Below are 25164 nucleotides of genomic sequence, written 5' to 3'. Positions count from 1 at the left end.
CCCCCCCCCCCCCCCCCCCCCCCGCTGTCCCACGCGTCCCTTTCACCCTCCTCAGCAGGCTGTCTGGCGTGAAACAAGTCTCTGGACGCACCCGGCACTGGAGGGCAGTCGATTTGGGCAGCTTGAGCCTCCACATGGTCTCCATTGGGGGGGCTCTTCACAGCTTCACTGGAGACCACTGACATCGCAATTCCGTCATCCTTTTCGTCCTCTGCAAAGCCAAAATCAGAGACTTGAAAGGAAGAGGCCCCCAGCAGCACTGGCACGTCCATGGCGAGGCCAGGCCTCCAGCACCTGCTCACGGCTCCCCCTCACATGGCTCTGGCCCTGCTCCCAGAGCAGACAGATGCCAGCACGGAGGGCCACAGCCGGCCTGCCAGAGACCAGCATGGCCGTGCTGGCAGGATCACAGCTTGAGGTGGCTGCTCAGGCAGAGAGCGCTTGGGGACAGGTGCTCACAGGATGGCCAGCAGAAGCCATCGGGTTCCTTCAGGACCAGGCCCAAATGAGGCTCAATTTTCTTGCCCATAGAAAAGGTTTTGCTGTGTTCCTTTCTGGCACATGCTAGCAAATGGGAATTGAATAAAGGAAAAGCACGGTTTTCTTCAAGACCCCATCAGTCCTAACAGTTGCCTATCAGCAAGTAGGTTTCTGCTCCACTGGGTCAAGAGAGAGCTGGATAGAAAAAGAGTATCCACCAAGGTGAAACCAGTTCATGCTGGGGCCATTTCTGCCCCAGCCCGTACACACACTGTCCCCTGGGAGACCCATCCCAGGGGCAAGAGAGCTCCCCACTCACTCACCTGAAGGCACTGGGATGAACTTGTGCTTCCTCTTCATGCAGCAGCAGATGACCGAGGACACAGCCATCACCAGGATAGCTGCACCCCCTGCGCATCCTGCCAGGATGTAAATGAACAACGGGTACTGCAGCAGGTCTCCTGCAAGAAGGACAGCATTGTTAGTTACCAGGGCAGGCAAGCTTCTTTCTCCCAGCTGGAGAAAGCTCCACACCAGATTAGGGCCTGTGGGCATTACTGTTGCTTTGGATCAAGGATGTTTGAGAGAAATTATGAGCTGTAGAACATCATCATTTATGTCACATCATTCAATCACAGTATGGAATTTTTCAGTATAAAAAGAGACTCGCACAACTGTGTACATCTGCTTCTGTCTACTCTGAACAGTAACATCTCAGATAATCCACACTTGATCAAATTTAATGGAGGAGGTGGTGGTTTTAAAGATGCTACATTTCACAAAACTTTGTGAAAACAGGAAGCCCAGAAGGAGACCTAAGCTAGCATCTCCTGCTGAAAGAAGAGCCACAGTCTGCCCTCAGTGCTCAGATTAGGCCTCAGAGAATCCACTTGAGATAGCAGTATAGCAACTACAAAGAAAGTGCAGTATAGCAACCTCAAAGAAAGTGCAGGCTCTGATCTGACTATGTCAGACACCAGAGGATCCAGCCACCAGAGCCAAAGCAGTAGGAAAGAGATTTCATTGCTGCTCAGGGAAGGATTTTTCTTTATTGTTCTCCCCAGCCGAGATCATGCAAAACTCCTAGCAGGAGGCTAAGGCTGCAGATGGTGGAGCAGAAGGCCAGGCGCAGGCCGGTGGTATTTATTACCCAGCTCAGAGCCCCTTGCTCAAGGCTGCTGTGACAGGTCGGACAAGCATGGACTGCTGTAGCGAAGGTGAGCAGCAAGCAGGCAGAGGGCATCACAGGCTTGCAGGAGAGAGAGAGATCCATCGAGACACGCTCCTTCAGGACGATTTGTTCCACCCTGGGGCAGCCAGTAAGAAAACTCTTCTTCCCAACATGGAAAAAGGCAACTCAAATATCGCTGTACTACACGTTCCTTAAAAGCACGCTAAACCTCACCATAGCTTTTTGAATCATTGGGACCTCTTCTTGCCTGCTACTCAACCCTGTCGAACAAGACAGCAGTAGCTTCACGTAGTGAGGCTGAGCAGCTAGCAACCAGCTACCCAAACACAGCACTTCTTCACTTTCCCTGCATCTCTCTTTTTCAAAACGCGCTGGCTAAACTCTGGGCAGCACCACTCAGGGTCCTCTGAGAAGGCTGCAGACAAGCTCCTTCCTGAGCAGGGCACAGCACAGCACCAGCACAATTCTCCTGCTTGGCCAGCCTCTATAGGGACAGCTAAAACATTTTTAAAGGTCTAGGCTCAAAATTAAACTGCCAGCAAATGAGAAGTTATTGCCCTGATCATTTATTTCCTTTTTCAGGACAACCTAAGAGAATATTGTCCAAGGCATAAAATATGTTGAAAATAGTCCTGAATGTTTCTTAAAAATTTGCCATTCGTTCAGAAGGTCTTTCCGATATGAAGTATATGTTAAAAATCAGAAATAAAACAAGCAGTAATTAAAATATGAATAATAAAATCATTTTATGTATGTTGACTTGTTAAATTCTGAGCAATTTGTTTCAGATCCTCCACAATCAGAGTCCTCTGGTGCCTTGGAAATTTATAGTAGTTCTGCCAAATTGTCTTAAACATTTAAAAATAATTTCATCAGCCAACAGGTTGCCCAAATGAGTGCTTTTACTATAGATCTTGTATCTGTATTGGAACAACTGTGGAAAAACTATATTTATCCCTTTGTCTGGAACAAATAACCCACAAAATTAGTCAGTCTTTAATTCATTTATTGAACTTATTTATCTCCATTTTTCTAGTATCCGTAACAGCTTTATCTCACTTCTTACGAGCACGGCTGCATTTGGTGACTAAAAAGTAAAATTGCTGCTACTTCCTTGCTCTCACACCCTTCCCGATACGTGTTTATGCATGCGCTCATCCCAACAGAGCTATCATCAAATTCCCTCGTGGGCTTTTGAAGAGGAAATGAGAAACTGATATCGCACCCAGGGGACTGGGCAGCCACCCAGAATAAACAATGGTAACTGTCAGCACTCATGTAGTTTACCACAGGGCTTGATTCAGAGCTCACAGACATTTGCATCCTCATTCCCCTGTGTCTCAGTTAACTTGGGTCTGACCATGCTGAACAACTGTTGGCCAATTCAACTGGACAAAATTAGGATTGCTGCTCCACAATCACAAATGCCAAACTTGTACAGGCAGGACAACTCTCCGGCAGCACCCACGCAACCAAGCACAAACAGCCTGAGGCATTTCTGTGGAGTGCCAGAGCACACAGTTCAGTGCTTAGGTCAGTGTTTTTGCTTTCAAACCAACTCTATGCCAGCCATGAGAAAAGACAGTACCCAATCTGCTGCAGAGTTGGAGCATTTCAGACAATTTCTAAAACACTAGGTGCTATATCACAGTACAATTTCTCTATCAGCAAAGCTATGTTACATTACTTATGACTAAATCAGTCAAAAATCTTATCTTTAAATTATGTTATCCTGACACAGTTCTGATGACCATCTTCACTTCCCGAGAGGACAAAAACCTTCAAATCTTCACTACTGGAGATGCAAGTGAATATCTAATCAATTTGATTTTGTTCTTTATTAAAAGTCAGTTTACAACACTGCCCAGTACTTTGCATCCTGAGGTTATGGCAGTCCTAGGTTCCAGATTTACTCTCTCATTAAAGCACCACTCATTCAAGCAGGTTACTCAGCATTTACGGAGAGCTTGCAAATGCATCAAGTCATGGCCTTCTCACAGAAGTGCATACCCAAGCAGGGACACAGAAAAAAATTAAGTGACTTGCATCTTTACCTCACCTCTGATAATGCAGGACTGATAAAGGTATTTATATAGCCTGGTATATCTTTGTGTTGCTGGTCTAGACAAGGAGAAAATAGATGAGGCAAAACACCCCAGCTGAGTCCAGCAGCAACAGGGCTGAATTAGTAGAAGTGTTTTTCCAAGGATGTTGCAGAAATTGGAAGGCAGTGAGGGTAACGGGTGAATGTTAGAGTAGGAAGCATCTCGTGTTTCTACACTGACTCTTAAGAGCATGTAAAATACCCATCACTGCAGGTAGAAAAAGAAATACAGAGATCCTTCCCTGCAGCACAGTTGGGTAGAAGGACCTGCTGAACAAACCTTCACCCTTTCTGTGACTGTAGGCTCAGTCTGGGACAGAGCACGAAGAAGGAAGTCACTGGGACACTTTCTAACGGAGGATGTGGTAAGTCTGGAAGGCAGGTGCCTGAGGAGAGAAGACCTCATTTTTATACCAACAGCAACAGGTCCTAAGATTCCCACCACAAAAGACCAAGAGGGAAATTTTCTGGCATTGCCATTACTCACCGTAGTTGCAAGACAGTACGATGGGTCCGCACCTCATGACGCCGTTCCTGTGGTGAACCTCACATACAAATTCCCCAGGCGTAGTTCTGTCCAGGCGGACCTTCTTCCCACCATCCTTAATGCAAGCCTCGGAGGTCTTCAGCTCACTGCCATTCAGCAGCCACTCAAATCTCATCCTCTCGTTGCTGGGCACGTTGCAGGACAACTCTCCGGTCCCATTGGGGAAGCACTGGATAGCAATGGCTGGCTCTGGCCATGCAGCATGAGGCAACGGGAATGGGGAGGGAAGAGAGACAATGAGCAGACTCAGCACTGACTGAGAGCTGGGCAGGAGCCTTTCCCCCCAGGGAGACTCCCACAGCATTTGTTGTTAGCCAGGGTGCACAGCAATCAGTAACTACTCTTCAGCGTCTGCTCCCAGCCCCTGGCAGCACTCACCCAACCCTACTGCTGACTCTTGGTCAATGTTCTGGGGACACCGCAAAAATACAGCCTCTCTTCATTTTCCATGTAGAAGCTGACAAAGATAACAACAGAAGCCCATGATCTGAGGATCATGGACACACCTTAAGCATCTGGTGGCCAGAGGCTTCCTCCATAATCAATGGATAACCGTAGCTTCAGAGGAGAGTCAGACCTCTCCTTGAACAGGTCCTTTTGCTTTCACTGACTCTACCGTTTTAGTGAGGAATTAGTAGAGATCACGTCTAACATAGGTACCAACACAAGACACCCACAGTTAGACAGAACGGCCCAGACTAGGACAACCAAAACTGAAGGAATGCAATCATATTATGTTTTCCTGATTTTCTCTCTGTCTACTGTAAGGAACCAAGCTACTTCTGACATTTCCCACTTTGCAAATACAGACTAAACAGAGAGGTTGTATGGTTTTATGACCATAAGAGTCACATTGAGAATATCTATGCAAATCATCCATGTAAACAAGCTCAGAAATCACCCTCCTCAGCTATGACATCATCTTTAGCTAAAATTACTGCCTCCAGAAATACCTTTACTGTGAAATTGTTTCCCTAACTTTATGTGGCAACAGAACACAAGGAGGAGACAGAAGTTCCTAAAGTAAATTCACTGAAATAGAGGTAAAAACCTGGACACTTTGCAATCTCTGCCTACTTCCAGTCTAAGTCCCTGATCTTTTTTGCCAAGGAGTCACATCTTTGACCTACTCTGTGGCAGTTCTGCTTGTTTGCACTTGAACAGTGTAAGGATTCATTTGTCTTCACTGAGATCAGTTTGCTTTGACATTTTCATTACACTTTCATGCACTTCAATTTCTCTTAAAAACTTTTAAGTGAAAGCTTTGTAAAAGGAACGGTGGAGATGAGGACAAGACCCATGGTGAGCGGCTATCTAGAGCACTGTTCAGCCAGGGGCTGAGCCTGTTTAAGCCTTCTCTGTATTAACCCAAGCAACAAGCTGTATTCTGTATCAGTGACTTCATTTCCTTATTTTCAGTCCACAGGGGGATGACCAGGCAAATGAAGGGAAGTGGGAATGCTGAGGTCACAGGGATGACATCAGAGAGACTATCAAGGTAAGGTACCTACTGCAGGTCTCTACACAGACCCAGGAGATACTGACCTCAAAGCTGATGGTGGACAGGAGAGAATCAGAAAATCATACCTGGACTCTTTCGCTACCTTTTCTCAACTGCACAAAGCAGTCTCTTCATGAGACCCATCAGGAAGATTGCTCTAGAAATGGACTGAAATCTCCAGCTGCATGTCTATATACTGTAGGCTCAGCTTTAAAAACACTTTATGCTGCTGCCTCTTACATCAGGAAAAAATAGTACATAGCTCAACTGACTGGCTACTCGAAGGGAGGCTCAACAGATGGGAAAGACTGACAACATGGATGTGCAAAAAGCAGTCTTTAGCTTACGCTTACCATTCCTACTCTGAGAGTTATGAAGCTGTGTGTTCTGTTCCAGAGGCACCTATACCTCCTGCAAGCTCAAAAGGTGTCTTTTTTTGAAAGAAATTCAAGGCAGCAGCTTCCAGACAGGCTCACAGGTTCACAGGCTATTTATTGCTAACAAAGTCACTTACCAAACACTTCCAGTGCAAAGGATTTACTGATGTTGTTAAAAACAAATTCATAATTTCCTTCATCCTCCTTCTCCACACTCCTTAGCACTAGAGAGCCATTCTGCAAGTTCAGACGTCTGTAACATGTGCCACAGCCAGCCAACCAAGTACCATTTACCACATCTATGAAGCATCTCTCATTGTCCTTGCTCATTTTGGAGAGGTTCTGCAGGTTTTCAATTCCTATAGAAAACATTGCTGAGCTGCCGCTGAGCACACCAATCGTGGTGACAGAGCCTGGAAGGAGAGCACAGAGTGTGGGCAGTGAGCTTTCTGTGTCTGTTTGTTCATCCATCCTCAGCTGCCCCCCAGCAGGGGGGAAACCGAGGTGAGATGTAAGAGGGACCCACCCCTATCAATAGGCTGGGGACACCAGGAATCAAAAAAGGGTGGGAAGGGTGACAGTATGCCTTCTATAAAAGCTAGCTTTCTTCCTTGCTACCGTGAGGGTCGTACACACACCATGCACATAGCGACACAAGTCTGAACAGCTGGTCTTTCCTCTCCCCAAATTCTACATGGCCCTACCCTTTCTCTACCACTTCTCCTGGTTGCTGGGTGTCTGTGCAGAGAAAAACGCTTAGGGCATTAATGCCATAGGCGGAGTGTAGATGGTAGCAGAAGCAATTGCTGCTTGCACAGCTTCTTTTACCCAGATAATACAGTCGCAGTGTCCGCACGAACAAGCCTCACAGTATCCCTGCACATTATTAAGTTGCCGTACTCAGATCACAGATGGGTAAATGGCAGGGTGACAGCAGCTCAGGGACTGACCAAGGTCACACCGAGTGTTAGGAACAGGACCACATCGCTCTCCAACCCTCCAACCAGCAATTTGCATACAAGGATCTTATGTTCTCTGTTGAAATGCTTTTACAGTCACAGTACACTGAGAAAGTACTATATTGTTAGTTATAATTAGTTTACCTAAAAAATAAATATCTTACTGTAGTCCGACTGCCCCTTTCATGCATTAGCAGTTACACTACTTGATGTATCCCAGAGCCTGGTAGAGTCCTTAAAGATCTTGGAATAAAATTAAGGTGTCCACCCATCTAGGCAAATCTGTGCCACAAAGCCATAAAGAAAAATCTCACTTACCATCAGTAACAGTTATTATCACCAGCAAGCACTGCAGAATAAAAGGAGAGTTGAAATCCATTTTAAAGAGCTCCTTGCATCATATGCAGAGACGACGATCTGGCTACAGAGCTCAGTGAATTTAGCGTTCAGGAAATGATGTCAGAAGCAAGAGTGAAGAAAAAAAAAAAAAAAGAAAAACCCCATACTGGACAGATTGAATAATGTTACAAAATAGACCTGCAAGGTTTTGGGTGACTGAATTCAGACTGAACCAACACGAGCCACAATGTGCTTTGCAAAGTCCTGCACCTTGGAGCAGCTTGCAAGTGTGAGAGTAGGACTGGGAGGTGAGGAGAAGGAAGAGGTCTCCTGGTCAACTCACCCCACTTAGCAAGATGCCAACACAGACTGGGCAAAGGTGAAACGTCTATTTCTTTCAGCTTTTTCCAGTTTGTTGAAGTACAGAATCCCCACGTAGGGAAGAGAAGTCTGTCCAGTCAGATAAAGCACTGCATATACAGACAGGCTGATTTTCTGCAGTACCAACAACTGTCCCTCACCAGCAGTAGGTGTGGGAGAAGACTCTCCCTCTGTATACAAACATACCTTGCCAGCCTGAACTTTGCTGGACTCTGCCAGTGTTGTGATGGTACCTGCCAGGCGGGAAAAGGCTCTCTGTACAACCACCCCAAGAAAACACAGGCTACAGAAAGCTAAGTTGCATTCCAAAACCTGACCAAGTACAGCCTGAAAGCCATTCTGGCTTCATTTGGAGTACACCTCCCGGAGATGAGACCAAAAAGCCAACCCCAAAGAACCACTGTGGAACATGTATCCACAGGGCCAGTGCGACTGCTCCACTTCGTTCACACTTGCTGAGAGGACTTAAAACTCACTGGTATTTCACACAGAGCGTGGAGGAGTGCTACACATGATCATCACTGCAGAATCTGCCTCAGCGTTAGAGCCAGCATCTGGATGTTTTCAGACACGCTTTGCAGATGTGCTTAGGAACAACTGCGACAGGAGTTCAGGATGCAGCTGGTGATCTTGTGTTGTTTCACTGGACACGCAGCCCGTTAAGTTACGGAAGCTCCACGTGGTGAAATTCTGTATGTAGGCACAATTCTAAGAAATGGTTAAATCCCTTACACATGCTGTTTTTCAAACAGTTTGGCTCTGCTTGATAATTCCATATTTTGGTCAGTGTTTTGGCCCCTCCAACTTCTTAGCAATGACGATTAAACCTACCTTCTGCTCCTAGTGTCTAAAACCTACAAGTCAGTTCAAGGCTACCACAGCACCATCCTGTCTTTACCATACATGCATAGGACAGTCCTAAATTGATCTACGATGTGACAGAAATAGCCTTCTCTGAGAAAAGCAGTGAAGTGAGTCTTCAGACACTTGCAGCATAGCAGTGGAAGGAGGAAAGAGGAAAGTATTTACAGCAAGAAACACTTTCATTTCCTTCTGTACAGCTGAAATTACTTGAAGAAACTCTCCCTCCAAATACTGCTGCAAGACTGCGGCTAGCCATCTGCCTTGGATGTGCATGTCCATCTTCATTTCACCTCCATGTTTGAAGGGTGAGCTGGTCGAGCTTAGGATTGCAGTGCTGTGGTGGAGACAGGAGGCAAAAAAGATGGCACGTGCAAGGGTCGCTTCAGACCAGAACCCCAAAAAGCTCAGAGCCTCAGAAAAACAGCAAAAGGCAGAGGGGGTCAGCCCACAGCAAAATCCAGCAAAAATTCACCTTCTCTCCTAGTCAATGACAGCAGCCTTGCAGAGCTCATTTGCAGATTTGCAGTAAAATGAAAGAAAAATACGGCCTTTCTGCTGTAGCTTCTTTGTTACAGAATAGACTGCATGACGGTGACATTGTGGTGTCCTGCGTTTAGTCTCCCTCGCAGTGACTCCAGGGCAAATGAGTACATTTATGAGTTCAATATTTCTGACTGCTAGCGCCCCATACATCACACAGGGTATGAAGTCCCATTAGGCTCCTTCTGTCCCTCAACATCCCAGCCAGTGAAAAAAAACGAAGTCACAGCCAGGATGAAGAGGACAGCACATGCACTGCCTGTGTTGCCATCAATCAGCAGTCCCTCCTTAAGATCAACCCTCCCAAATTTTGTACATAAGGAATTTTTAGGTGAGATCAAACACTAACTTCTGACATTAACTAATGAATGCTCACAACACCCCAAAGTAGCCGGAGAGAATACTTCCCCTTTTTATATAAAGATGCATGAAGTTTTCTGTGACAAAAAACACCTTGTGAGACTTAAGAGAAACCTCAAGAAAGAAAAAAAAATTGCAGTTGGAAGGTGAACTAAAATCTTTTTTACTTGGTGAGCTGCAAGTGGCTGCCCTTACAGCCACTAATGGCACTGCTAACCACTTTTAACAGAGGAAAGACACTCATTCGCTACACACCTTAAGTCCCTCTTGGAGCAGAGGAGACTGAGAAACCTGAGCTAATGAAGTAGGAAATAAGCTGTGAAGCGCTATGAAGTAAATTTGTACATCTGAGCTCTGCATACCTTCCTTTAAATAGGCCGGTGACCACCAGCAGCACACCTATTTTTATGGCAGCCTGCCTTCACGCAGGGAGGCTGCAGAGCCCAGCACCACAGCCTCAGTGCATGGAAATGAAAACAACGCAGCAGCTCTGCTGATGCACAGGACCACCTCTGCACGCTGCAGCATCTCCCCCAGGCATGAAGACCCACAGCTCGGTTGCTCAGCGGTGTAATTGTATGGCCACAACCTAAAGAGCTGCAGTCCTGGGAGGAAGGAGGCCTGTTGCCCTGTTAGTATTCCTGTCCCATCCACACCTACAACTATCGGTGCATGAGAAAATAAAATAAAAAAAAACACACTTTGAGTGCAGCCATGAGGCAGGAACAGGGTGCAGGCCTGAGAGATGCTTCCGAGCGGTGGCAGCAGGACCCCTGAGACCACAGGGAGAAGAGGTGAGGGCAGGGAAAAGTAATATGAATTGTTTGTTACATGGAAATAGCCAGAGCACTATGCTTGGACCCTGAACTCCTTCTTGATCTACATTATATATAGATCTGTATATATGATACAGAGTTCAATAAATTATAATAATTTTATATAAGTTTTATATAATTATAATACTTCCTATTATATATGTAGAGCAAGTAAGTTTTCAAAGATAAACACAAAGCTGTATGCTTACATGGTGATAAAGAGAGTGCCATGCAGCTTGTTTCTCTAACTACAAAGTTGCAGAGATCATAGCTACCCAATAACTTATTTAGGAAGTAGAATTACCCAGTCTGGGTACTCCTCTGGATCATGTTCAGAGCAAGTGACTTTTGGACAAAATATGATGCACCAGGATAGCAGGACAATGGTCATAGATGAAAACCTTTTTGTGTCAGGGAATCTACAGCCCCACACAGAGCTGTAAAATGGAAATAAACCTGTACCCTCCTAAACTCCTACCTACAGCCAACCATCAACTGAGGCATGTGTAGGATTTCCCCATCAGCTCCTGCCAAACACCGTGAGCTCAGCATGAGACCTGCCCCATTGGCCCTTGCCTCAGCTGCTCTACCACAGCTCTCATACTCGACACGTTTGTTGCACAGCACAGCAGCTCTGCTGCTTTGGGACTCCGCATCTCAAATAAAAGCAGTCAGCCTGATCCACGACATGCAGCCAGCTGCACCTTGTTGACATGGTCCTGCAGGGGCAGAGAGAGGCTGTGGACAGACAGACCTACAGCAGCCCCTTCTCACAGGTAACCCACACCTTAAATGCACATGCCATGCACTTGAACAGATGCATGCCACACCACCTGATAGTATGTCTGACAGATTCATGTTCTTACCACCACGCAAACCAGAGCGGAGAGGTCCCACGTGCCAAGCTTTAGGGAAGCGGACAGGCCAGACCCAGGTCACTGATGCTTCTCCCCACCTCCCGAAATCACTCCTTTGTTGCCATTCCTATAGAAAGTTGTACCCAGAGAATTTCATCTCGCCAGTTCTTAACCTGGGTGCTGAATAAGGCAGATTAAGGAACTGGACTTTAGCTCTCATTTCTCTTGCCTTTATCCCAGAGACATCCCGCAGGTGATCCCCTTTTCGGCCCAATCCATGCAAACTGTACAGGCTGAAATAAGCCCACACAGACACACGTGCTGAGGCACAGACAAAGAAGGACCTGGGGATCTCCTGCGGAAGGTCCACGGTACCTCAGACATCTCCATGAAACACACACCACTGGTCCTCGTCTCACGCTTCCTGCCACAGCACTGACTTTTGCTGTGCAATGCTGAGGCCGTCTGAGACCCACTGAACCAGACACTGCTCTTCTGTCTAAAATGGACCACCCAAGTAACGGGGCATGGCATGCAGGTTCCTGAAGCGGCAAAGGAGACAAGGTTCTGCACAGCAGCCTGGGGACCTAATCTGCAGAAACCCTCTGCTCAAAATAAACCAAGCAGAAAACCCACAGTAGCACTTTCATTTGCTGCATATTGCCTTATATTTTGGGGGAGCAGACTTATTTGCTGACCTGTAATGCAGAGCAGAAAAGTCCCATGTTTTCAAAACATGGAGAAGACAAACTGGAGAGAGATTTTCAGCTCCCATCTCTGACAAGATAAATTCCACGTGTTTGTCACATTCATACGCAAGCTTCCCCCTCCAGCTCTCTCTGACGTTGAAATGAGACCGATCAGGGTTACAGAAGGAAATCAGACATCTGCACATTAACAGTTGCTGTCATTCTCCCCCTTGTTATATCTGAGCCTTTCCCACTTCTACCCAGCCATCAGACAGCTCCAGGGGGAGCACCACACATTCCTCCCACCCACATGAAAACCTCAACTCCACTTAGTGCTGAGCAGCTACATGGGGAGAGACCCAGGCAGGTCCACTGAGCAGCACACACGGGGCAGCACCGTGCCACAGTGCTCCTCGGGGCGCTGGAGTACACCAAGTGCCAAGTTCCAGGTGAACGGTCTGGCGATGGCAGAACACTGCATCATCTGTCTCAACGCTCCTGCCACGTACTCACAGCCTTGGCACTCACACCGCCTGGGGCACAGGCTCAGGCTGCCCCCAGTGAGGGCACTGGTTCTGCTGCCAAAGGTCCCAGCACACCTACTACCTGCCATCTCAGTGCTCGTCCATCACCTTGCTGCCAGGGGACAAGAACATGAGGATCCCAGCTGTCCAAGCCAAGAGCAATGATCACACACATTTTCTCTGACACAGCTCTCCTACTTTAGCCCATGATAATGATATATATAAAAAAGAGTCTATATATTAAATAATTGCCAAAAACTGCACAATTTATATTCAGTCTCACTGTGTGCAGGGTGAAATGCTTTTCATTTGCTTTGTGGAGAAAAAAAAAACTTTATCATTACAAAGCTATTGGGACATATGGCTTCAGACAAGCTGCTACAAGATGAGAACTTGACTGAACAGCCCTACCAACGACAGCAAGCAAAGCCTGTAGTCTCTAGGCTTTGGCCATTTTCACTAGAATTACAGGAAAATCTGTCTCTGTGAGTGGACAACACTTGGAGAAGTCAAATTAGGATCCAAGCTGCCACAGGTTGTTCCAGGTCAGCTGTGCTTTTATTTCCCCTTTGTACCTTCTGCTGAAGCTTTGCTATGAGACACAAGAAATGCATCTGCTGATACCTGGAGCAAATTAGAGCATTTAAGAGCTTTAAGTTTTTTGTTTGTTTGTTTTGTTTTTTAATAGCACATACATACTCTTTGATCAAGCGTATGTGTGTATATCTAGCTCATCTAACTTTGTATTGCCACTTTAAATGCTTAGCAAATCCAGACTAAGATATGTAGAAAAAAAATTCTTGTCAGAAGACTGAATTTTTTTTATAAGATCCAGATCTCTACTGGGAATGTTTTAGGGGGTCTATGTACTAAATGGGGCTGAGAAGCATTTTTTTTGTGGGATCAAAACTTTAGCTTGTGAAGTTGAATCTAAAAGGCAAGTGGAAAAGTCCTGGTTGAGGCCAAGACAGCAAAAATAAATATGACCTTTTTAGGCTAGATAATTCTTGCATACACCGAAAATCTGAAATGAACAACTTTTTTTTAGAAAGTGCAAGTAATTCTGTGTATTTGGCAATGCCAAGAGGCTGACAAATGTTTCTCCCATACTCAGTGGAAACAGACATGGCCTTTTGGCCTGACAGCTTAGCTCATGGCAGAATGGACTGGGTCAAATCTGAATACGGAGGAAGGCAGAACATCAGAACACCCAGTTCTGTGCAAATGGAGTGGTCCCTGAACCCCACACCGCAACAGAGATTCAGCTCCACGGAAATAAAACCAAAGTACTGCCAGATCTAAGTCTTCTGAAAATCAGGAAGGCTACCAGGAGATGACTTTCACATGCTGAAAGTTTAAGAACATGGACTGTAGGGCTTTCTACCTTATATTTCCCAGTGGTCTACAGAAGCAGTTCTGATTACTTCCAAGTGTAGACAGTTATTCCAGTGGAGGTGTATACTCTATTAAATGAATTTCCAGCAATGCTGACAACCTTAAAGTACTCCCTGGATATCGAGGTTTACAGATCAAGTTCATACTCACCCATGGTTCTTTTCTCTAGAGAACTTCTTCCTAAATTTTTCTTGTTGTCTCACTGGAAACTGAAATTTGGGTCTATTCACCAGAGTTTTGGATCTGGGGATCTCTCCAGGAGTAAAAATCATGAAAAAAAAGGCAGAGTAATAAAATGACAACTTGAAAAACACATCACTTAGGTTTTTCTGCCTCAATCCATATAAGATTTTTTGCAAAAATATCTCACATTACTTACTGTGTTTATTCAAAAAGCAGTGGAAAACTCAATCACAGACAGAGATAACATGCATTTTCACATTTCTGTTGAAAAGACTCCATTCCTAACCATATCATAGAGACAGCATTTATAGGTTGCTTAAAATTCTTTTATGTGCCACAAGGAATGTGACGGAAGGATAAAAGTAACAGCCTGAGACACTCAATACAGCACAATAAAACACTGTGCTTAAGACTTTTAAACCTACCTTACAGATGTAGTTGAAATACTCTTTTTAAGAGAAGATCACCAGATACATCATACCTCCTGACAGCATACTGTTCTCAATCCTCTTGCAGTGCACTCTTGAGAATTAAGGTATTATTAAAGAAAGGCACAAAAACTACTGCTGTCTGAAGAGCGCTGATTCCTCTGATCATCCACGAAGGAAGAAGAAAAGTTGTACCAGACAACCTGATGAGATTGTCACTGGAGCAGAATACATTCCTGGGCAATAAAATGTTACAGGGATGCAGGGCTCTAACTGTAGGATAGCCATGTAGAACGGATTAGAAATGGAACTGGAAATTCATACAGTTCTACCCCAAAGCTGCTCCCAATTGGCCATATAATCCCTAAGAGCGTTTCTATGTTCCTCTTCTTTATTTACTGTACCTGCAAAGTGTCAACTATGGACCAGTAACGAAGTAAAACATTTAATTAAATACCTTGCAACCTACCAGTTCTTTAGGAGGCACAAGAGGCATCATATCCTAGGACAAACTCGCAAGATTTTCTTTTGGAGAAAAAAAAAAATCACTAATTCTGGATGGTTTTTTAAGTAACATTTCCATCCAGAGAGAAAATGCTTTTAACAGTTTCCAGAAGAACCTCTTTGTCTGCCTCAGATGTCTACAACAGGCTGGACCTTTTTTCTCAAAGTCTTCAGAACCACCCACTCAATGCAAGGGATGCCCTGAGGAACTTGTATACTTTAACTAAGCCATGTCACAGGCCTCTATAATTTAGGCAAAAATTGGGCCACTGGAGGTACGTCACACTGAGTCCCAGCTATTACGTTCTACTGTGACACAAACGCAACTGAAGACAGCACTCACTTCTCACAAGAGCTCTGCTCTTTTACCTCTTTCCCCTCACACCACATTTACAGCCTTTGGTAGCTGTACCTGGTTCCACGAAAGGTCACCTGCCCTTTTCCAGAACAGTCCCCCTCAAACACAAAGTGTGATGCAGTGAATTAAACTGGTGCTAGGGGGACGTTGCTTCACTTCTGCTGTTTCACCAAGAGCACAGACCTAAAAGCCAGCAGGGCACACACATTCATGCTGGAAAAATCCCCCAAAGATACAACCCCCCCCCCCCTTGTGAGTATACACTCACAAGGAAAGAATCAAAGAAAGAACAGCTGTGCCCTGAGTCTGCATCCTCTTAAACGAAGCGTTGGGAAATTACAGGAACTGGATTAGCATCTTCAACAGCAATACGTGGCCCTGTCCCGTCTGCCCGTGCAGCCCAGGGAACCCAAACAAACAGCCTTCTGTTTCAAGAGGAATGACATTTCTTTGGCGACCCATAAATTTGGGTGTGCAAATATAAGCACCAGTGAAGAACCACTACCCACACAAAGAGGAAAAGCCACAAGTATCTCCACTAGCCAGGCTCCTCTCCTGTCTCCAGTTGAAGATCACTGACCAGAGTTCTGAATGCACACACCCCAATCAATACAGACCAGTTAACCAGATCCACACAGCTCCCTGCACAGGACTCCATTCCACCCGCCACCCAACAGACCTACTGTAAGGTTTCTGAGGCTCATTTCAGGCCCTAGAGAGCCTACTAGTTTGAGCACGAGCCTACTAGTTCTCTACAAGTGCAGAATTTCAACCAGTCCCATCTAATTTTTTGTCAAGTTAGGCTGCTCTGGCCACAGATGAGCAACTAGTCATTGATTATTTTTTTTTTCATCTTTACTCTCTTAATTTTATATCCACTGACACTGAGATGAGCATACAACAAAATTATTGTCCTTTCAATAAGACTGGATGCTAGCCCTAAGAAATTCTGTATATAGTTTCCATCACCTTATCCCAGGCCCTGTGTGTTTTAGCTGTCACAGACACTTAACATGCAAACTATAGCAGCATTCCGGAATCAGCAGTGCAAATCCCTTAGGAGAAACTTAAGCATCTTGTGCTAAAAGTAAAGAGTACTTTGCAAGAGAAGATTTCATAACACTATTAATTCCACTGAGAAAATAAATCTATACATTCTGAGTGAACAGAAGAATACTGTTATCTCCGTGTCTACAATTTTTCCTCACCGGAGTGAGGATGTGCCATCAGTCTGTCTTCATCTTCACATGGCTGTCTTCAAGTTTTGTGACTCTGTCCTTCAGGGGTCACTACAATATGAGTGCATGCCATTCCATAGCTGACCCAATTGGAGCAGGACGTTGGTCTAGATAAGTTGTTCATCCTATGATCCTAGGTGAAGAAGTACACAATTTAAAAATCAATAAGCATAATATCTCCTTCTCTCTTCCAATAGTCCCTGAAATGTTCTCAAATTCCCCATCCTCGAGTGACCTAGGACTGCTCCACATACACATCCTGTTCCTCCACATTACCCACCAAGCCTTGGCTCTTTACGTTGTTTCTCCTCTGTCTCCAAGAATGATCCAAACCCATCCCAGCATGATCAGTAAGCCAATGGTTGCACTAGGGAATCCATCTTTGCATTTCCTAATTTCTGTAACTGGTCCTCCTTCCGTTACTAATGAGAGACTTCATTATTGCTGCCAAGGTTCCCCAGCTGAGTGAGAAACCTAGGCTATCATTTCACATAACAAACTAACTGAAGCCCTACCTTTCAGAAGTTAGCTGCTGCACTGCTGAAAAACCTTCACAATGATGCAGAGCATTTTGTTCAACAATTGACTGATCCACAACCCAAATTACAAAGCAAAAGTGTGAAAGATTGCAGAACTTCCAGGACTTTGTTCATGTTTATATATCATGTATATATAATTCATATATATGAACAATTCATTTATGTTCATATATACATGAATTGCTCATAATATTGTTCAAAAAGATTGTTCGTATATTTTATATTTTCATATTCATATAAGTATATTTAGAAATTACAAGACAACCCTTTACCAAAGATTATTTCCCAGGGATCTGTGAGAAGGCCACTGAGAACTGTGGTTACTGCTTCTGGAGATAGTAATTTTTTAGAGGAAATACATCTGAAGAAAATGAGCATAGTTTTCTGTGATTTCACACACTGTTCATGGGGTTAACTCTGGGCCACAGTCTAGTGCTATTGCCCCTGTTCCTTATCTCTGATTGGGAAATGCCACCTCACCACACACACAGGCATTCGTGTAGTAACAAAGCTTCTAGTTACTTCTGCATCTATACTTTTTTGTAATATAACACCACATAACAACTCATCTAACTGGAGGAGAAAAAAAAAAAAGACAGGAAAAATTCTGGACTGATATTCTTGCAGTACTTTGCTGCCCTTAGGAAAACCACTCTGTGTACCACCACCACCACCGAAGAGCAGGGAGGATGGAGAGGCCTAGACTGCAGGCAGAATTTGCTTCTGAGTTTCTGCACATCCTGTCCTATGGCACCCGGCAGCACAACACTGAATGCAGCATGAGGAAGTGAGACAAATTAGAAGAACTGAGTCCCAGCGGTCAGTCTTTGCTGAAAGACAGGCTACAGTTTCTGTCTGCAACTGAAGCCAAGTTGTCTGTAGCACCTGCAAGTACAGCACTTCACAAACTGGAGGGGAAAGCCTTGACCATAAGTCAATTAGTTCTGTAAAAATTTTAAGAGCTCAGAAAACACAAAATACTTCATTATTAAAGATGCAAATGTAGCAGGTCTACATGAAAAAATATTTGCTCAAAATTCAGTGCATTTGAGGGTAACGTGAATTATTTTGCTTACATTTCATTGACTATAGCCTTGAGGTACAGACTTCTATGACTTCAGTAAATTTAGCTCACATATTTTTGGTATAGCTAAATCCGTGCACGCATCTCACATTGCTGCTTCTGTTTCTCATCTCTGTTTAAGAAGCGATACCTTACTACAAGCAAAATTGCTCTTGGGGCATTTAGAACCATTCCGCCTTTGAGTGTACGTACAACACAGCTCTCCTGAAGATAAGGAGAATGGGCTTGTAAGGGACTTCTTTCCCAAGGGAGTAATTTTTCCAGGAAGGTACCTCTTGATACAGGATTTCCTCACGTTGAGCTTCCTGAGCATAGCAGCCCACTATTTAGAGTAAAAGCACCAAAGTAGGGCAATTTCCTCCAAGCCATTATTCACCGAATTAGCTAAAGGAACCTAAGGGAAGTGCCGCAGATTAACAAGGAAACAAGAGACAACGCAGAACAGTCAGGAAAATGTCCAGCACTCCCTTTACACTGACTTTGCTGCTGCTCCATCGCCTTCCTCTTTGTCATCTAACCTCTGCTGAGTACCTGCCCAATCCACACACGACATGCTTTGAAACCCACCACTTAACCACAGTCACTTTCTCTAAAGCTGAATGACCGACACACCATTTCAGAAGTCTCCGTTGGGCACAGCAACTGAGAATGAACAGAATCTTAGACAGCTTTAAAACTGCAGGATATATTTGCGGAACAATTGCATATTTAAGAAGTGTACTCTGGGCCTTCAAATGCCTCATGAAGGGTGCCACGAGGGGCAAGGTTTCTGTGGTTCTCTTGGCTGAAGAGGCTCATGCTTTTAGCACTGAGCACTTCCACCATAGCGTGGAGACACCAGAAGGAAAACTGCTTAGGTAAGGAGTAAAAAAATATAAGGAGACAACCATATTCTGAAACCTTGTGGCTACAGCAATGCCTGAGCAATCATTTCAGTTTCTGAGAAATCAACTGTGAAACATGATAGCAGCATGCAGGACCACTGTGCTGACAAGGTTTGCAACTCCAACTAACGTTGGCTGTCTGTGGAAAGTTCACAAAGCTTCTATGTGGGAATTTCAGCAGCAATACTGAAATCCAAGTGGAGAAATCTTCCCCTGACCTATGAAGACATTGTTTTAGTTACATCACCTGATTTGACAAAAAGATTTGCTTTTGCAGACTTATTTAATTATACATAGAAGCGGGCAAATACATGCAAGAAAAACAAAGCAGAAGAGCGAGAGCTTTCATGCGTTATGAAAGACTGGTACCTTTCTGTTTTCTTTGGAATGCTTATGGGTTTTAACATGTGCCTCCAGGCTTTGGTTTGGTCATACAATCACAGATGTTCTGCATACATTGCCACAGACTTGGAATACTTCTCTTTGCAAGGTTTTACATACTCAGTAGGGCTTGATAGTTAAGGTTTTACTTCCTCTTGCAGAAAGAGTGATAAACAGTTTCTGAGAGACAGTAGGGCACTCGAGACAGACTGACTGTAGCTGTCCTTAAGAGGACACAAAAAGCGTAACTCTGTTAATTTTAGCCACACAGTACAGGGGTTGGAGCGAGGGTTGTCCAAATAAGGTGACATGGAGCATGGGCTGTATGCTAATTCCTCCAGAACCGCTTCTGTCCTCCAGAAATAACACTGATAACTATGTCCACATTTACCGTTCCCATCAAAAACTTCCTCCAGTCTGGTCATCTTCAGACCTGTGTAATTATCACATAACACTCCTCCCAACACTCTGGAGGTACCAGATAGGTAAGTTTTCCATTAATTTTCCTTTTTGTGTGTGCTAGGGAGCCCAGGACTGGATGCCTTTTCAAAGGCAGAGAGAAAAGGATCAATCTGACTGGCCAATATCTAAAAACTAAGACAAACGCTGGTCTCCCGTCAATACTGCACACATCAAAAAGTTGCTGAATACACTATGCCTGAACAGAAACTAGTATTTTTTCAGGCCAAACTCTGTATTTTAGTAGCCTAATTTCAGATGTCTTGCGTTCAAGTCCTGACTTAAGTGTGAATGCTGTGGATGACTAAAATTACATAACCAAAATCAAAGATGTTCTAGCATAACCACCTTAAACCATCAAAGACAGGAGCTGATGATAGCGAAGTGACACTGTAAGAAAAAATGGAGGATATGATCCTTCAGAGTAAGTCACTATGATTACGTACAACTACCACATTTCAGTTTCATTTGTTAATTACCTGATAAAGGTTTCTGTTGCGCTGTTCTGCATCCATTCTAAGCACTGCTGAGGACAACAATTCCATTACAAACACCCAAAAAAATCTACCGATGAGTTCAGTTCTGTAGGAGACTCCCTACCTCCTACCTGCCAGTACGAGCCAGTTGCTCCAAACCAAGACTAACTATCCACTGTCTCACGTACAGTTTTCACACCACCACGCACTGGAAACACAATACATGCAACACCCAGATTCATACATTTCTGAGCTGCAGAATGAGGTGGTCTGGGTGATGCCGGTATCCGAAGCATAAAATAGAAACAAAGACCCACAGGCTGAACTGGAGAGTGGTGCTCAGGAACCGTTGTTAATCCTGTTCCTGACTGTGCTCCTTAGTCACTGTATGAACTCAAGAAAATAATGTCATTCTCCTCCATGTTTCCCCTATCCATACAGTGCAAAATGAAGCTGTGCCAGACTTTTCTAATTTATCTTTCATAAGGATGCTTGAGGCATACTTTATAAATGCATTTATAAAAGATTTTACAAAGCACCCTATTTTGAGGTAAGAAGGATGAATTCACAGTAATTGATCTTAATTTAGTTTTGTAACCACTTCAGGAACCATAACTACCTTCCTGCTTCTCATGAGCCTCCAGAAAACTTGCAAACGATATTAATCTGTTAGGACCTCTGAAGAAAACATGATTTTATGACGAAGTTGTCTAAACATTCAGTATTTATTTTTCCCAATGCTAATGCACTGTGGAGAAATATTATTAAAAGGAACAAATAGATATAACTACTTGCCATAAACTCACTACCCAAAACACTGTCTAGAAGGAAAACATGATAACATTTATCACCCTGAAATCAAAATCGGTCACTGTACACATGACTACTGCTTGCCACAGTGGCGCAGGGGCAGAGAGTGACCATGAAGGAGCAGCGGAGACAAAGCATCAGGGACTGACCACAGCCCCCATTCCCCTGCACCTCTCAGGGCTGAGGAGGTGGAAGAGGGTGGATGGGGGAAAGGTGGTTTGAGTTTGCTTTTGGTTTCTCACTAGTGATAGGCAATAAACTATGTTAATCTCCTTAAGCTGAGTCTGCTTTGCCTGTGATGATAATTGCTGAGTGATCTCCTTGTCTTTATCTCAACCTTTGAGCCCTTTGCATCGTATTTTCTCCCCCACTTTGCAGAGGGGGAGTGAGAGAGCAGCTGTGGTGGAGCTCAGCAGCCCAGCTGGGTAAAACCACCACACATGCACTAGTGCGTCTTAAAAACTCCTGAAGTATTTTTTGCACAGCACAGAATTAATCTGTCCTCTCACTACCACATTAGATACTTTGTGGCCTAACAAATGACTTAGCCTACCTAGTTAGGACTACTCAAAAATAACCCTCCTCGCTCGTTTACTGACCACAAGCAAAAAGAATCCGACCCTGTATGCACCATTTTACAGCAAAAGGCAAGCCATGGTTATGTCTCTGACCCCCTCTGTGCTCGGATAGCATACACAAGAATCAGGAGAAAGTAACAGGTCAGCTTTAAAAACAAGATAGCTTGTTTGGCTTTGCAACCAACATTTTTCAGTCTGTATCCATGGTGGAAAAGGTTGCGTAGCTCTTCTCAGAGCTGTTCTTCCATCAGTCCCGTTACACAACTGTTAGGCTTGAACCTTCTTGCAATCTTTACTGTCATACAGCACACAAAGGAAGATATCCATTTACAGCCAAGTCTTTCTTTTAAAGCACCGGAGCTCAGGAATAACATTTTCAGTCTACATGGAAGTCTACATCTTAAGTCTACAACTTAAAAAGGAAATTATGAGGAATCTCTTAGTATTTCCTACCATTCGCATAGCATTATTCAAGAAAGCAAGTCTTCACAAGCATCCTCCTGTCCAAAAATAAAAATAAAGTGCACCATATCAATAATTAAATTAACTTCACTTAAAGAGTCTGCATTAATATCATTACTACTGCCATCATGTTAATTTCAGGACTGATAGACATGCAACTAAAGTTATTGGCATAGGTATTGTATGTCAGGAAGGGATGATACACTGGAAATCACAAAGAAAATGTAGATAGTGTGCAGTAGAGAAAACAAATGAGCTGTTTGTAGTGTGCCACCTTTCCAACCAAGCAAAGCATACTTCTAGACACACGCTTGCTTTCCTGACAGGTAAGCATCATACTAGACAGCCTGGCTTATAGAGCACTGGAGGGGACAAAACTAAATTCCTGTGTGTGTGAATGCTGGCAAGCAAGACTAAATCAGCCAGGATATGATTTTCAAAGTTGACGTGAAAGTCAATACAAAGAGAGACTTTAAATTACATGTCCTGTGGCCCAGACTGAGACCATAGTTCTGAAGGTGCAACTGAACACAGTCTGCCGAGTTATCTTACACCAGAAAAATGACTTCCATCTTACCTTTTGTTTTATTGAAATTAATAGTTGAGGCTGAGTGGTAAATATGCACAAAAAATTCCCTTGCACAACATCTTCTAGGATGCATCATCTCTATTCTTTCAAAAAACACCTACTAACAGGGACCATGCTCATAGGGAAAACCTCCAACATGTAACTGCTTGAAATGAGACTGTGAATGCAATTCCCACCACCCTTGATCACCCATCCCTTAAGAAAATTAAGCTTCTGTTTCAGAGATTGCCAAACTCTTGGTAGCTCCAGAATAAGGCACTAGATGAAAATCGAGAGGATCCAACTAAAGTGGGAGACAGTAAACCAATTGCTGAGATGCCCAGTTTCCTTCACAGAAACAGTGATGACTAGTTATTTGGTGCAAATTATCTGTATATATAGCGAGAATACATAGTTCTCAGTTCAGCATTCATGTTAATGTTCTCCTGTACAGGTGAATACCCACTCTTGAGCAGACAGAACTGAAATAACACTTTCTGTGTCACACATTGGAAAGGAACTACCCCCAGCAACTCAACATCGTCTTTGGTTTCTTCAAGAGCTGCATTCATAAAGCAGCATATTATAGAGACTAAGACCATTCCCACTCCCATGGTATCTTCACAAACAACAAAATTTTGTTCCATGTTTAGAAGCACTCTAAACATGAGACATCCCACTTCGGATCCCACAGCAGAGAAACGAGGCTGGCAAAGCGGGCAGTTTACAGTCACAGCTTACAATCCTGGACAAGGCAGCAAAGCACAAATTCAGAGACAGTAGCGTTTTTAAAAGAACAATTAAGGAGAAAAGATTGAGACAGTGCTAACCTAATGAAAGCACTAGCTCACAAATGTACTGTCATTTAGCATAACACATGGACTTACCTCTACACTTCATCTACAGAAGAGAGCACTTTGGCCCTCATAAACATACATACATTGCTTGCGTTGATCACACCTGTAAAGAAAGGAAGGGAGGCCAAAGCCCAGGGAGACCCATTTTGTTTCCTATCAGAAGCACAGCTGCAGTCACTCAGCCTCATCTACCCAAGCAAGGTGAAAACCATACCTTCATACCAAGAGAGCCCACTGCAGCAAGATAGGAAGTGTTAAGTGTCTTGAAATAACACTTACTTCATCTGACTAGATGCAAACTGATGGCAAACTGATGACAAACTGATTTGAATCTGGACAAGGGTTTATTTGCCAAAACCAAAAGAAGCCATGCAAGGACAACTCACCAAACTAGAGAACAGTCAGATTTAGTCTACCACCTTCCCTTGCGTGGTGTACGCAACACCAGCACTTAAGAGCACACATGACAGTAATGGCAAGACACATTTTTTTCAACTAAAGAAGCCAAATCACTTCCTCAAGAGAGGTCTGCAATACAAGCATCCATCAAGGTTTGCTCACCTGGGCTCATTCAACAACATTTAAAGCAGAGCATCAACAGAGAGGTTGGACTTGGTTATCTTTCTAACGTATCACCAAGACTAACAAAATCTGCTATTTTAAGAAAGCTTTTCTGCCAGTTTCTGCCACGGCACTTCTGCCATTTCTGTCAGCAATCTGCTGTATGTGAAGAGTGATTGTTTCCTGGCACAGTGTACATTTACTAAAAAAAAAAAAAAAAAAAAAAAAAATTATTTTCAACATCCTCCTGCAGATGTCTGCTCATCTTTTCACAGAGAAGATTATTTTTCATTTTCAGGTTACATAGTAAAATTGATGGTTTTAGAGATTTAAAGCACTTAATAGTTATGCTAATATGACATAGATGATAGCTATATATTTTTTCTTCACAGCCTTGAAGGTGATTTGCATGCATACAACTGTTCATGGTCTCTAAAGAGCAGAGAAATTTATATGAAACACTGCTAGTCTCAATGACAATGCTTATTATAGATAACAAATAGCTTTTCTCCAGAGAAAACCTGAACAGACTGTAGGGGTCAGCAAAGCCAAGCTAACAGTATTTCTCATCTTTTTGATTAACAGTACAGAAGAAAAAATTCCAGCCTGAACCCCACTATAATGCCCTCTTTACTGAACAGTTGCCCTGCCTTTGTCCACAACATTATATCTACCCTGCTCACAACACAAAGCTTCAGACCTGCCTTGGGAAGACAAAAGTAATGAAGGACAAGTCAGCTCTCACATTGGCAGTTATCACCTGCTCAGCACAGCCTTGCTCCCCACTTTATGGCCACAAAAGCCCTGGGGTCCCAATAGCAAGGTCACCTTGTGTTCATATAGATACCTGGATCACACATACTCTTTAGA

The 25164-nt window shown here is 43.9% G+C and overlaps 1 protein-coding gene across 4 annotated transcripts in view; it reads right to left on the bottom strand.

Annotated features, from left to right (window-relative positions):
- LOC118160501 overlaps nucleotides 1-24492 on the bottom strand; it is a 28465-nt gene extending 3973 nt beyond the window's left edge. The window contains exons 1-5 of one of the 4 annotated variants that reach the window (XM_035315265.1): nucleotides 24295-24492; nucleotides 6339-6614; nucleotides 4264-4512; nucleotides 804-941; nucleotides 92-211 (exon numbers count right to left, since the gene is read on the bottom strand). In XM_035315265.1, coding sequence (XP_035171156.1) covers nucleotides 92-211; nucleotides 804-941; nucleotides 4264-4512; nucleotides 6339-6614; nucleotides 24295-24304 — 793 coding nt within the window. In that variant the 5' untranslated portion in view covers nucleotides 24305-24492. Of the gene's footprint in view, nucleotides 1-91; nucleotides 212-803; nucleotides 942-4263; nucleotides 4513-6338; nucleotides 6615-7478; nucleotides 7600-14532; nucleotides 14556-23763; nucleotides 23795-24294 lie in introns of those variants that run through there. The other 3 variants (XM_035315264.1, XM_035315266.1, XM_035315263.1) reach the window with 3 other exon arrangements.
- Nucleotides 24493-25164: the final 672 nt, after the last annotated feature.

This window comes from Oxyura jamaicensis, chromosome 1 (genome assembly GCF_011077185.1).
Source record: "Oxyura jamaicensis isolate SHBP4307 breed ruddy duck chromosome 1, BPBGC_Ojam_1.0, whole genome shotgun sequence".
Classification (NCBI taxonomy): domain Eukaryota; kingdom Metazoa; phylum Chordata; class Aves; order Anseriformes; family Anatidae; genus Oxyura; species Oxyura jamaicensis.
The sequence above is the reverse complement of the archived record's forward strand: the minus strand, read 5'-3'. Positions and strand labels throughout refer to the sequence as shown.